The sequence below is a fragment of the Delphinus delphis genome, chromosome 12, assembly GCF_949987515.2.
Source record: "Delphinus delphis chromosome 12, mDelDel1.2, whole genome shotgun sequence".
Lineage (NCBI taxonomy): Eukaryota > Metazoa > Chordata > Mammalia > Artiodactyla > Delphinidae > Delphinus > Delphinus delphis.
Window position 1 is genome coordinate 89,685,418 of NC_082694.2, and position 12,873 is coordinate 89,698,290.

At 47.5% G+C, this 12,873-nt stretch overlaps 1 protein-coding gene across 1 annotated transcript in view; it reads left to right on the forward strand.

Annotated features, from left to right (window-relative positions):
• Positions 1–583: 583 nt before the first annotated feature.
• Positions 584–12,873, forward strand: part of SH3YL1 (SH3 and SYLF domain containing 1) — a 46,814-nt gene continuing 34,524 nt past the window's right edge. The window contains exon 1 of the mRNA XM_060027178.1: positions 584–674. Coding sequence (XP_059883161.1) covers position 674 — 1 coding nt within the window. The 5' untranslated portion in view covers positions 584–673. The remainder of the gene's footprint in view (positions 675–12,873) is intronic.

The window sequence follows — 12,873 nt, forward strand, 5'->3', positions numbered from 1 at the left end:
CGCGGGGAGGGGAGGGATGGGGCGGGACCAAGAGCCACCTGGAAGGGGAGGGGCCCAATGGGGGAGAGCTGGGGTCACGCGCCTCTGCTGAGTGACCACCCGAGGGCAGGAGAGGGCGTAGCCCCGAGTCCCGGGGTTTTGGGGGCCACAGACTGAAGCCAGAGAGACGGGGCCTGATGGGTCCCCGAGTGTCCTCGGAGAGTAGGGAGTCAGTCCTGGGATTCAGGTGAGCGCCCGTCACCTGGGCCGCGCGGCCGAAGGTGAGGCCCGCGATCAGGGGCTGGGCGGGGTCCGCAAGGGCACCTCCTGGTACCCCGAGACCCCCGCCCCCAGTGCCCGGGTCGGAACCGCTGCGCAAGGTCCGCTCTGCGGCGGGACGGCCGCTGGGCTGCCCAGTTGTCGAAGCTGGGCTGCTTCAGCAGCCGCCCTGGGACCGGTGAGGGCGAGCGCACACCTCCCTTAGCTGCAGTTTTTATCCTGCGAATATGTGTAAAGTAGGTGCTTTGCCCCGGAAAAGCGGGTGTTTACCTGCTCCCTCACCTGTCTCAGGTGTGCACCTCGCTAGACCGGTCCCTGCCCTGGGAGGCGGAGCCGAGCGGGGAGGGCCTCTCCTCTTCCTGGGTAGGTGTCGGCAGCTCCAGGGGCGCCGGAACGGACCAGGCTCGGGGTCGCAAGTGAGTACGGGTGTCGGTGACGCCGCTGAACCTCACCTGGAATCGGGACCACCCCTTGCGCTATACAAAAGTTTTGCTGAGGAGTGTAAATCTTTGGTGAAAGAGGTAGAAACGATGTCTTTGGGATTTTTTTGCTGTTGCGCATCTATTAACACTCAGTTATCCCACAACTGTTAAAAGTTAAGAGGAACCAGCTCCCTGGACTCTCCACAAATGCGGTTGTGATTCAGGTTTGGCCCCAGTTGATTCAGTTCACAGAATGGCTCTTCTCGTTTTTAATTTTAGCGATTGTCATTCACTTCATTTGTAAATATCTAATATTTGAAAAGCCAAGTATTAGGCACTATCTTTTTTCGCTGCCGTCTGTTTTAGTGGGGGACACTCTGGACCTTTGTTGGACGGTTTGGGTTCAGCCTGGGCCTGGCTCGCGCAGCCGGAGGCAGAAAGCTGCCATTGTTTCCGGGCTCCCCAGGTGTAAGTGCCGGGCCCTCCGCACCTCACCTGGCCCTGCCTGTGATCAGCCACAGTTCCGGGGAACCTCTTGGGGCAGAGTGGCCGCCTCCCTGGTGCTGTGAGCGCTGGACCTTGGATCTCTTTCCTTTACTGTGGTGGTTTTTCCTTGTGTAATGAAATAGGAAACTGCTCTGAACAGGTAGATGACCATGAGATAATGAGATTTACCCTGCTAGCTGGAAATGTGTTATTTTCACTTCATCTCAACAAACAGTTCTGTGTCGCCACTGCTGCTGCTGAGGCTGAGTTGGAGAGAATGACACAGACAGGGGAACCCTGCCCACAGAGAGTAGGAATCTGATGGCCCCAGAATGTTCTACCAAAGGGGAGGAGGTTTTCAGGTTTTCTTTTGTATACGACACATGCGTGTCCTGCATTTTTGTCCTCATGAGAGTTTTTATTGAGGTGTGGGAGATGCCTGAATTAATAATGGGTTAGTCAGAAACGCTGCACACACGCACCTCAGAGAAATAACAAGTCTCCATGGTGCCGTTTAGTTCTTTGTGTGGTCTGCTATTGGCATACCTGCGCAGTGACCAGCTGGAGGTTAAAATCAGTTGTTACTTCCATCCTGTTTATCATGCATAAACTAAGGAGAATTGGTTATTTGGTTTACAAATATTCTATTTAAACAGAGTTTCTTTAAAATGAGTTAATACTATCCCTCATCTTTTGTAAGATTAAAAAAATATTTAAAAGAAATCTGTGCTCATCAAGAGTGATTTGATGCTTTTATTCCATTTAGGAAGTTTTCTCAGGGGCTTTCTCACTGTTTAGAAAGAAAGATATGGTGGTTGGAAAGAGAACGCTGACAAGCGAAGGGGATGTTGCTGCCGTGACGCTGAGTGACCGGTGGTCACAGACGTCTTTCTACAAGTTGCCTTATGTGCAAGTGTGTCACGATAAGACATCATCCTGTGCAGTTTGAGACCTAAACACACGGAATTTTTATTTTCTTTGGGAGGAGTCCATTTTTCACAGTCACTGACCAGGTTAATGTGGCCTGTGTAGTCCTTCTCTGAGCCAGGATCACTCTTCAGTTTGAGAAAAGGTAACATGGTATAAGTCGAGGGGCTCCTTATGCTGGAAGTTATGGTTCTTGTCACTCCATAGTCTCTGTCCCCTGTTTGAATCCTGTGGTCAGGGGAACAAGAAAAGAGGCACAGGCCACGGTAATGTTTGGGGCTCAAATCATTAGTTTAGTTTGAAGTTTGGATTAGAAGGTTAATGACCTGACCAGAGAGACCAGTTTTGATTTCTAGAACTGACAGACTTTGTCTCCTTAAGACAAAGGAAGCAGTTAAACCCAGGCCACAGAGAGATAAGAATTAGTTTAAGAAACAGTGGTGTCCACCTAAAGGGGTGGGATAGGGAGGATGGGAGGGAGACAGAGGGAGGGGATATGGGGATGTATCTATATGTATAGCTGATTCACTTTGTTATACAGCAGAAACTAACACACCATTGTAAAGCAATTATACTCCAATAAAGATGTTAAAAAAAAAAGAAAGAAACAATGGCCATAGTTATCAGGTGGTAGTGTCCGAGATGATAACGTCCTAATAAAGCTAAACTCAATATTTCAACGGCTTTCAAAAGATTACATAGATATATAAGGTTTCTTTTATTTTAGCTAAGGTTTATAGCCAAGATAAAAATTAATAAAAAATTTCCTATAGGTAGCCCTCTCATAATTGAGACTCCATTAAGGAAAATAATATATTAGATGCTTGTTGACCAGAGGGAAAGTTTGGGAAGCGCTGAAGTCTGAAAACGCTGAGGTGTTGGGAGGGGCCTTTCCTCCCCCTGCTTCCCTTCTAGACTGCAGGGCTGGGCCGGAGACTAGCCACTTTTACCACCCGGGTGGCAGCTTACTCCAAATAGTTTCTGATGTCACTGTGGCCCCCAGTCACCCCAGCCCCGAGTTTACTGCCCCATGACCAATATGGGAATTATTTCTACATCTTAAGCTCATTTCAAGCTTTTGAGGTTTCCAAAGTAAAAATTTTCTCCTCAGTATTAAAAAAAAAATCCTCTTAATTAAAAAAAAAAAAGTCTTAGTATGGAAATTTTCAAATATTTCAGTTACTTTTGAAAGAAAACTTTACATCTGTTTTCTTGGCTTGAGGTTTGGCATCCATCCTTCTCTTAGGAAGAAACTCAAATATTTATAGATGATTTGCTTTGCCTTGGAATTCAAGAGACTTAAGAATTTTATGCATGTTGAGATGCAAACCATGACTTAATAATGACCTTGTCTTCACAACTTCAGCACTATAATCATATCAACATTCTGAACAGACCGTGCCCCTCTGCCGAATGGTACAGCAGAGGAAAAGTGGATGAGCCATGATTTGATGCTGAGGACAGGAATTGAGGCTTGTCTCGAAATCGTTGTTATTACTTGTTGGCTCTGATGGAAAAATTCACCATTATACAACTATGACCTGGCAGTATGCTCATATTAGAAATGTAATAGGATCTGTACTAGCCAAACAAATTAGCCAGGTTCTTCTGGAATTCAGCTGAATGTGAAGGTGTCCTCACCGTGGCCATGTGACACCCAGCTCGCAGTGACGCAGGGCTGTGTCTAGCACTCAGGCTTAGGGATTGAGCTTTGTGGTCTGCAGGCATCCCGGGCTGCGTGTGAATTCCCCAGTCCAGTAGCTTTCCTTCCCATGTTTATAAAAGAGGCTCTGACCTTCCCTACACAGGATGTTTGCAATAGCAACTCTCAACTGTGGAATTTGCTTATTTAACTGGTTTAATTCTGCCTGGTTGATGGAGTTCAAAGTAGAAAGTCTTTTGGGGGAAGGTTTACGTATCATTTACTGAGCTTTAGTTGCACGGGCCAGAACATCTGCTCCAAATCGGCTCTAGCAGGAAAGGATCTCACTGGCCCACGTGACTGAAGAGTCCGGAGCTGCTTGTGGCACCAGCTGTGGCCCAGCCCCGGGCTCAAGCAGTGCCGGCAGAGCCCAGGTCCTCTCTCCAACTCTAGTCAAGCGCTCCTCTGCATGGCTTTGCTCTCAGGCTCTCCCCAGTGGTGACAAAACCTTGCAGCAAGTCCAAGCAGAAGTGCCTGTGAAAGAGGCAGTTCCGGCAGCTCCCACACAAGCCCTTGGGCAGATGCTGACGTGGATCAGCCTTGGTTACAAAGCTCTGCTGTAGCACAAGGAGGACACTTGGTCTAATTCTGCAAATGGGTCGCCTTCAGGTGTGGCTTCCGTGGAAACAGACACACTGTGCTGGTTCCAAAAACCAGAGGCATAGATGCTCAGTAGGAAAAGGAACCAATTTCCACTGAAGTTTATTAATTCAAGTCAGTGCTATGTACTGAGCACCTGGATATATGAAGAGGGCTCTACAGGGGCACAAAGCTTTGTAAAAAGCACTGCTTCTGACTGTAAGGATTGCAGCTGAGTGGTGGACAGCTGTGTGGGTAAGAGTCTCAAATCACAAGCTCGAGTGCTGGAAGTGTAAACATTCTATCGAGTCCTCATTTTCAGTCACGTCTCAGAGTGGGTGTTGAGAAGAAGCGTCAGGTGTGTGCTGCCTCTGCCCACTCAGATTTGCTTCTGGGTCTTCAGTTATCATTAGTTCTGAAGCTGCCCCTGCTGCACTCCCAGGGTCCTGGCACCCCAGCTCTGATGGGACAACAGGAGTTCCCTGCAAGCAGAGAGCTGGCTCTCCCATGCCTTCTGGGCTGCAGGGGTCCTGGCACCTAGCTCTGATGGGACAACAGGAGTTCCCTGCAAGCGGAGAGCTGGCTCTCCCATGCCTTCTGGGCTGAAGAGGTCCTGGCACCCCAGCTCTGATGGGACAACATGAGTTCCCTGCAAGCGGAGAGCTGGCTCTCCCATGCCTTCTGGGCTGCAGGGGTCCTGGCACCCCAGCTCTGATGGGACAACATGAGTTCCCTGCAAGCGGAGAGCTGGCTCTCCCATGCCTTCTGGGCTGCAGGGGTCCTGGCACCCCAGCTCTGATGGGACAATAGCAGTTCCTGCAAGCGGAGAGCTGGCTCTCCCATGCCCTCTGGGCTGAAGGGGTCCTGGCACCCCAGCTCTGATGGGACAGCAGGAGTTCCCGCAAGCGGAGAGCTGGCTCTCCCACGCCTTCTGGGCTGAAGGGGTCCTGGCACCCCAGCTCTGATGGGGCAACAGGAGTTCCCTGCAAGCAGAGAGCTGGCTCTCCCATGCCTTCTGGGCTGAAGGGGTCCTGGCACCCCAGCTCTGATGGGACAACATGAGTTCCCTGCAAGCGGAGAGCTGGCTCTCCCATGCCTTCTGGGCTGCAGGGGTCCTGGCACCCCAGCTCTGATGGGACAACATGAGTTCCCTGCAAGCGGAGAGCTGGCTCTCCCATGCCTTCTGGGCTGCAGGGGTCCTGGCACCCCAGCTCTGATGGGACAATAGCAGTTCCTGCAAGCGGAGAGCTGGCTCTCCCATGCCCTCTGGGCTGAAGGGGTCCTGGCACCCCAGCTCTGATGGGACAGCAGGAGTTCCCGCAAGCGGAGAGCTGGCTCTCCCACGCCTTCTGGGCTGAAGGGGTCCTGGCACCCCAGCTCTGATGGGGCAACAGGAGTTCCCTGCAAGCAGAGAGCTGGCTCTCCCATGCCTTCTGGGCTGAAGGGGTCCTGGCACCCCAGCTCTGATGGGGCAACAGGAGTTCCCTGCAAGCAGAGAGCTGGCTCTCCCATGCCTTCTGGGCTGAAGGGGTCCTGGCACCCCAGCTCTGATGGGACAACAGGAGCTCCCTGCAAGCGGAGAGCTGGCTCTCCCATGCCTTCTGGGCTGAAGGGGTCCTGGCACCCCAGCTCTGATGGGACAGCAGGAGTTCCCGCAAGCAGAGAGCTGGCTCTCCCATGCCCTCTGGGCTGAAGGGGTCTCCGTGGGGTGGGTGCCACTTGGCAGTGGGGCTGCTTGAGGCTTTTTAGACCAGTGTGCTTGTTGGTCTCCTGACACTCAGGCCTCCTTAGTTGGGGTTTGGTTTGCTTTGCTTTTGTCCTACCTTTCCTGTGGCAGCCTAGAAAGGACTATTTTAAGGTACTATGCCATCAACTTGTACCACGCTTCCCTCTCACCCTCCTCTCTCTCAAGATCTAGGAAATGTTACAGAGTCTGAGAGTCAGGGAACCTTTGCGCTTACTCAGCACATGTTCTTCTAAACCCACTGGGTTTTCTATGTAAATGAGCCTTTCCTAGTCCTCACAGGGTTTTGATCTTTAATTCCTAAAAGCAACAAATGCTTCATTCATTTAACAAATATTTATTGGGCACTTACTATATGTTATTATGGTGTGTGTTGGAGACATTACAGTTGATAAAATAGCCAACGTGCCTAACCTTATAGCACTTACATTCTAGAGAGGGAGATTAGGTTAGAACGATCAGATCAGATAGACAGATAGACAGACAGGGTAGATAAAAGCCATGGTGTAGACTAAATATGGTGGAAAAACTTTGAGGCGTGTTATCAATGAGCTATTACTTAGAGCATTTCTTTGGAGAAATGACCATAGGTGTTCAAGACTGGAAACAGAGAAACCACAGAGGAGGCGGCTAAACAGACACCACAAGAGCAGATATTCCTTGGGCCAGACTGGTGGCAGGGGAGCGGGTGAGAGGTAACCAGATTCTGAGCGTGTTGAAGGTCTGTACTCCAGTAGGGCGTGCTGGTGGATTGGCACTGGGAATGAGAGCGATATGGAAGTTACAGTTGGCTCAGGTTTTGAGTGTGAGCTCCCTGACGGATGAAGCCTACCTGGAGAGGAAACTTGGGGAGCAGGCTGGAGAGGAGGTTAGGGCATCACTGTTAAGTCTAAATGTGATTAATTTGAGATGCTTACTTGGATACTTGATTTCAAGGTCCAATCAGTAATTGATACGGTGAGTCTGGCATTTAGGGAAAGGTTAAAGAATAGATCAGGCTTGGAGAATTATCAGATATAAATGGTGCTTAAAGTCACAGGACCTGAGGTGTGAGTGTGAATAGGAAAGGTGGAGCCTTGGGGAAGCTGAGAGGACCCTGAAAGGGCTGGCCTTCAATGCTTCGCTCCCTCTTGGAGGCTGTCGACGGGAAAAAAATGCACAATGTGAGAGTTGTGAGTTAAGTTTTATTTGGGGCAAAATGAGGACTGTAGCCTGGGAGACAGCCTCTCAGATAGTGCTGAGGAACTGCTCTGAAGAGACGGGGTGGGGAGGCCAGTGTACACGTGATTTCGGTGAAGGGGGTACATGTAGTCAAGCACACAGTTTGGCAGACGTTCGCTGCCGGTCACAGCAGATGCCTCTATCAGTGATTTTAGTGCTTTTCTAGATATGAGAAAATGTGAGAAACTGTGCTCTTAAAATCTTCTCCTGACAAGATCTAAGTATCTGAAGGCCTGTTCTGCCAGTTCTTTCCAGAGCACAGAGGGCCTCATTCCTGAGCTCCGCCCTGAGCTCCTTTCAGGGCGTGTTAAAGGTCAGCGACTGCAGTGACCTCATCTTTGTAGAGTCAGATGGCAAGTGACAATTTGCAGTTGGCGAGACAGACGAAGGCGGTGTTAGCAACCTTGGCACTGCTGGGTCCTCTGGGGCCTCTCCCACAAGACCTGGGGCCGGTGTCTTCCTTGCTGCTTGGGTCATCTGTTGTTTTGTGCAGCGCACGTGGTAAAGCTCTGCTCAGCCCCCAGGCAGGGATGGCCCCGGGGTGGGGGGATCTTGCCAAATCTCAGGTCTGGTCTAAGATTTACGTACTCATGGTTTCAAGTAGAAGCGGTGTTTAAGGTTGATTTGGAAGAATGAGTGGAATTTGAAGAGGTCAGAGGTTGGCTTTTTCCCTCTAGGGCCGGGCAGCCCGTGTATCAGGCTCTGAGGGCCAAGAGGAGAACTGAGGCTATGTATTGACACCCACGCAACAAGAGAGAAAACAATCTCCCACAAATTGTTACTGATGAAAACTGAATTATAATAATAATTGAGAACGTTTTTTGTAATCCAAATCTTCTGGTGGGTAGAATGGGATTCTCTTTATGGGAGAACGTTTTCACCTTGAGTTCACTGTTTAGCGCCCCTCATCACGACAGATCATAAATGTTCAGCTATCAATGCTGATCTAGGATGGGATTTTACCTGTTTCATCTTTGGAAGTGTGTTCTCACATAAAATATTCTTCTTTTGATTCATTTTTTTCAACCAGCCGTTCCCATGGGAGAACAGTGCGTGGCTGGGTGTGCCCGAGTCCTCGGGGCCTCTGAGCTCCCGACGCCCCTTCCGTACGTGCTCTGGGCGGGGCTGTGGGGCTCCTGTAAGGGGCTGATGCCGAGTTCCCTCGGGGAGCAGTGAGAGGCCATCTGGCGAGCCCGTTTGGCCAGAGGCCCGGGAAAGCCCTCTCGGAGTCCTCTCCACAGCCCCCCGCACTCAGAAACCAGAGGCCCCACTGCTCTGAGGACTCCTGCCCCTGCCGCCCCCAGAGGGAGCCCAGCCTGGTGGAGCGCAGCTGTCCGCCGTCCTCGGGCCGAGCGACAGCTTCTCCAAGGAGGGCTGCATCTCCTCACCTTTGCCCCCGACCCGAGGACTGGCCCTCAGCCGAGGGCGCCACACAGAGTGAATAGCTCCCACAGTGAACATCCCCTCTTTGACCCGCAGTGTGCGTCCCACCTGCCCTTGGACTCTGCCTGCCACACCTATTCCGGCCAGAGGCATGACTCGGGCGCAATGAGGAGGGTGCAGGAAGGGGCCTATAGCATCAAGTTTTCAGGCACGTGCTAATAGGAGCACTTGGTACAGCAAAGATCTATCTTTTTATCCATTTTAACCTTTAATAAAAAGGCAAAACTACTGCTTTGCTTTTTTGGAAGGACCTGCAAGTAGTCTATTAGGAATGCTATGTAATCAAAGAGAAAGATATTAACATGTGGTATGTTATATTTTATGTGTTTTTACCCAGTTATCCACCTCCCCAAACTAATTAAGTGATTAGAATGTATATAAAACAAGTCTAGTCCTAAGTTAGAAAATAAAAATTACAGATACTTCTCCATCTTTCTTCTGCAGCGAATACCATGGAGGGATGAGAAATAATTTTTAAGCATAATAAGTAGGGTTATGTCAGCTGCAGCAACAAGCCCCCAAATCTCGATTTCTTAGCACAAGAAGAGTTGTGGTGGGCAGCTTCCCCCGTGTTCTGATCCAGGGTTCTCCATCCCTCCCACTGTGGCTGTACCCTGGAGACCCCTTCAGGCAGCCCGTGATAGGAAGGGAGGGTGCAGAAGACGCTCCTTCCCACTGTTTGGGCGTAGAAGCGACATCCATTACTGTCTCTTGGCGGCAGCTCCCGGGACCAGCGCTGTGCTGACGCGGGAAACAGACGAGTGTGTGGGAAACTAGCTAACACGGGAGACCCCCTGCATGCGACTTGATCATTCCATAAAGAGTAAGGTTGCATCATCTTAGATCCCAACAGAAATTAAGAAAACAAAGGCCTCATCTAGTCCTATGCCAGGTATCAAAGCACATGCGTTACAAATGGACAGTGCACGTTAGTCGGTTTTCTAGTCGCACTCGGGTTGCCTTGCTGATCGCCAGCTCGGTACCTCCTTTGTAGTGATCCAGAGGAGGAGAGGCGGGCTCCCATCGAGGCTGTTCACACCGGTTGTGGTTTTCGGAAGCCGTCAATTGTGTCAATACCATATCGGAAACTTGGAAATGCCCCCTACCGTGCACACTTTTTCTTGCTCACTGTGGAATACCAAAACCAACTGTATGTCATTAGCTTGCTACTGACATTAGTCAAGTCATGACTAACAGCCACTTCCATAAAATGTACTTTAAAGGCCGAAGTATCTACATAAATATGTTCACTTGGAATTTTTCTACGTTGTATTTTTTCTAAGACCTTCTAAGTCCAGACTGCATAACCAAAGCATTGAGAATAGGAAAAGTTTAAAGACCACTAGTAAATTGACATAATTTTAAATGGATGTGTTAAGATTCCTTCCCTATTTAAAGATTATGTGCTTCTGAGAATTTTTCTGTGTTCATCTTTGTGTTTCATATTCACCATCGCAAGTGAAAGTAGAGAACCAACAGTAGCAGCTTTTCAGTATCTCAGTACCATCGTCAAAATGGGACAGTGTGATTTTAAACAAATACATGATCGAGAAGATGAAGAGCAACTTTATGTTAGTTCCTAAAAATGCAAATTTCAGAATTGTCAATGGTATACAAATGCATATAATAACAACTGAATATTTAGTGTACAGCCACTCACCGAATCTGTCCTTTGGATTGTGTGTGTGTGTGTGTGTGTGTGTTGGCACACGCTCGCACATGCGTGAGGGAGGGGAGGCTGTGTGTGCTCTCTTGTTTGTGTAAAACATAAGGGTACATTTTTCACTTTTCTACACCTCTTCATGCAAGACATGTTGGCTGTGAGAGGTCAGATTTTAAACAAAAGACAACTTACGGAGTAATTATTCATAATATACATATTTTTTTACAGCTGGAGTCACACGTTTCCACTAATATATTAAATATTTAATAGTACAGGATTCAATTTATGCTGAGCAGTCTTTGTTCTGTAATATTTCAGACACACAAAGGACTATTGAGAATAACAATTTTTACATCCGTGACTTACTATGCACAGCCTAAGGGAAAATGTACAAGTTTCCAGTAAGCTTCCTATATAAGCCTTCCCCAGGGCCACCCCACCCCCAAATCAAGTATCATTTTACTTTATCTTTATATATAAATATTTGTATAACATTTATGTAAATGTTTACATAAATGTGTGACACCCTATATATCTTTATGCAACTTGTTTTTGCTGTCAATATTACTCACATTTTGCCATGTTGATACAGTAGATCTAGTTTATCTGACGTTCTGTATAGAATACAATTTTAATACTACATCAAACTAGATATATCCGTCCTCCTCTTGAGGGACATTTGTCTCCTGTTTGAATGTATTTATTTCTTTGTTCTGTTAAAAGCCCTGCCTCGGTGGCTGGGCTGCCGCAACAAGTTACCACAGACTGGTCGGCTTACAACAGACACGCCCTCTCCCGCGTGGAGGCTGCCCGTGGGGCGTCAGCCGGGCCGTGCTTGGAGGGACGCACCCCTCCAAGAGTCCTGCCTTCTCTCCCCCAACTCCTGGGGCCCCAGTGCTCCTGGGCTTGTGGCCGCATGGTCCAGCCTCTGCCTCTGTGGCCACGTTGCCTTCCCCTCCTCTCTGCATCTTCCCCTTTCTGTCTCCTTAAGGACTTAGGGGCCGCCTGGGTAGTCAAGAATGATTAACTTAATTACGTCTGCAAAGACCCTGTTTCCAAATAAGGTCCCTTTCACAGGGTCCAGGTAGACGTGAATTTGGGGGCCACCATTCAGCCGGGCAGCCAGTGCCTCTGAGCACGTCCAGGAGTAGAATTGGTGGGTCATCTCCAGCTGTCCTCAGAACAGCTCCCACAGCAGCTGCACCTACTCACGTCCGCACCAATGGGACAGAGGCTTCCCTATGTGCCCCTGCACAACCTACACATGCTCATTGGCAGGCTTTTATAATTTCCGTCAACCTAAAGGACAAGACACAGTAATGCATTATGGTCTAGCTTTGCATGTCCCTGGCTTCTAGGGAGTTTGATCAACTTTTCATATATTTATTGGTCATGGAGGTTTCCTCTTCTGTGGATTAACTAATTGAACACTTTGCCCCATTTTCTATAGTGATTTCATATTTTTATTGATATTAAAAGATCTGTATATATTCTGGGTGTGGTACATATATACAATGGAATATTACTCAGCCATAAAAAAGAATGAAATCATGCTATTTGCAGCAACATGGATGGACTTAGAGACTGTCATACTGAGTGAAGTGAGTCAGACAAAGACAAACATATGATATCACTTATATGTGGAATCTAAGAAAAGGGTACAAATGAACTTATCTATAAAACAGAAAAAGTTACAGATGTAGAAAACAAACTTATGGTTACCAGGGGTTGGGGGGGAGGGATAAACTGGGAGATTGGGATTGACATATACACACTACTATATATAAGACAGATAACTAAGAAGCACCTACTGTATAGTACAGGGAACTCTACTCGATACTCTGTAATGGCCTATATGGGAAAAGACTCTAAAAAAGAGTAGCTATATGTATATGTATAACTGATTGACTTTGCTGTACACCGAAAACTAACACAACATTGTAAATCAACTATACTCCAATAAAAATTAAAAATTTAAAAAAAACAGAAATGGAAGAAGCAAAATGTCCAGAACTAAAGAAGGATTTAAGAATTCAACTTGAAGAATCCTAAATTTTAAATAACAAACGAAAAAGTAGAAGATACTAAAGATATGATAGAAATACAAATTGAAAAATTCAAATTGATTTGTAATTATAATAAATCAATTAACCATAAATCATATCAATCATAATAAACATAAATAAATTTAAAATTTCTATATTAAAAAATAAAAGATCTTTATATATTCTGGATTCTAAATCTCTGTCACTTATGTTTATGACAAATATCTTCCAATCTGTGGCTTATATTTTTATTTTTTAAACATATGTTGATACAACTTTTTAAACTTTAATGTAGTTGAATGTATCTGTAGTTTCCCGTTATTGTTGTGCCTTGTTTGTAGCATTCCTCCATCCTCGAATCATAAAGATATTCCCTATTCTTT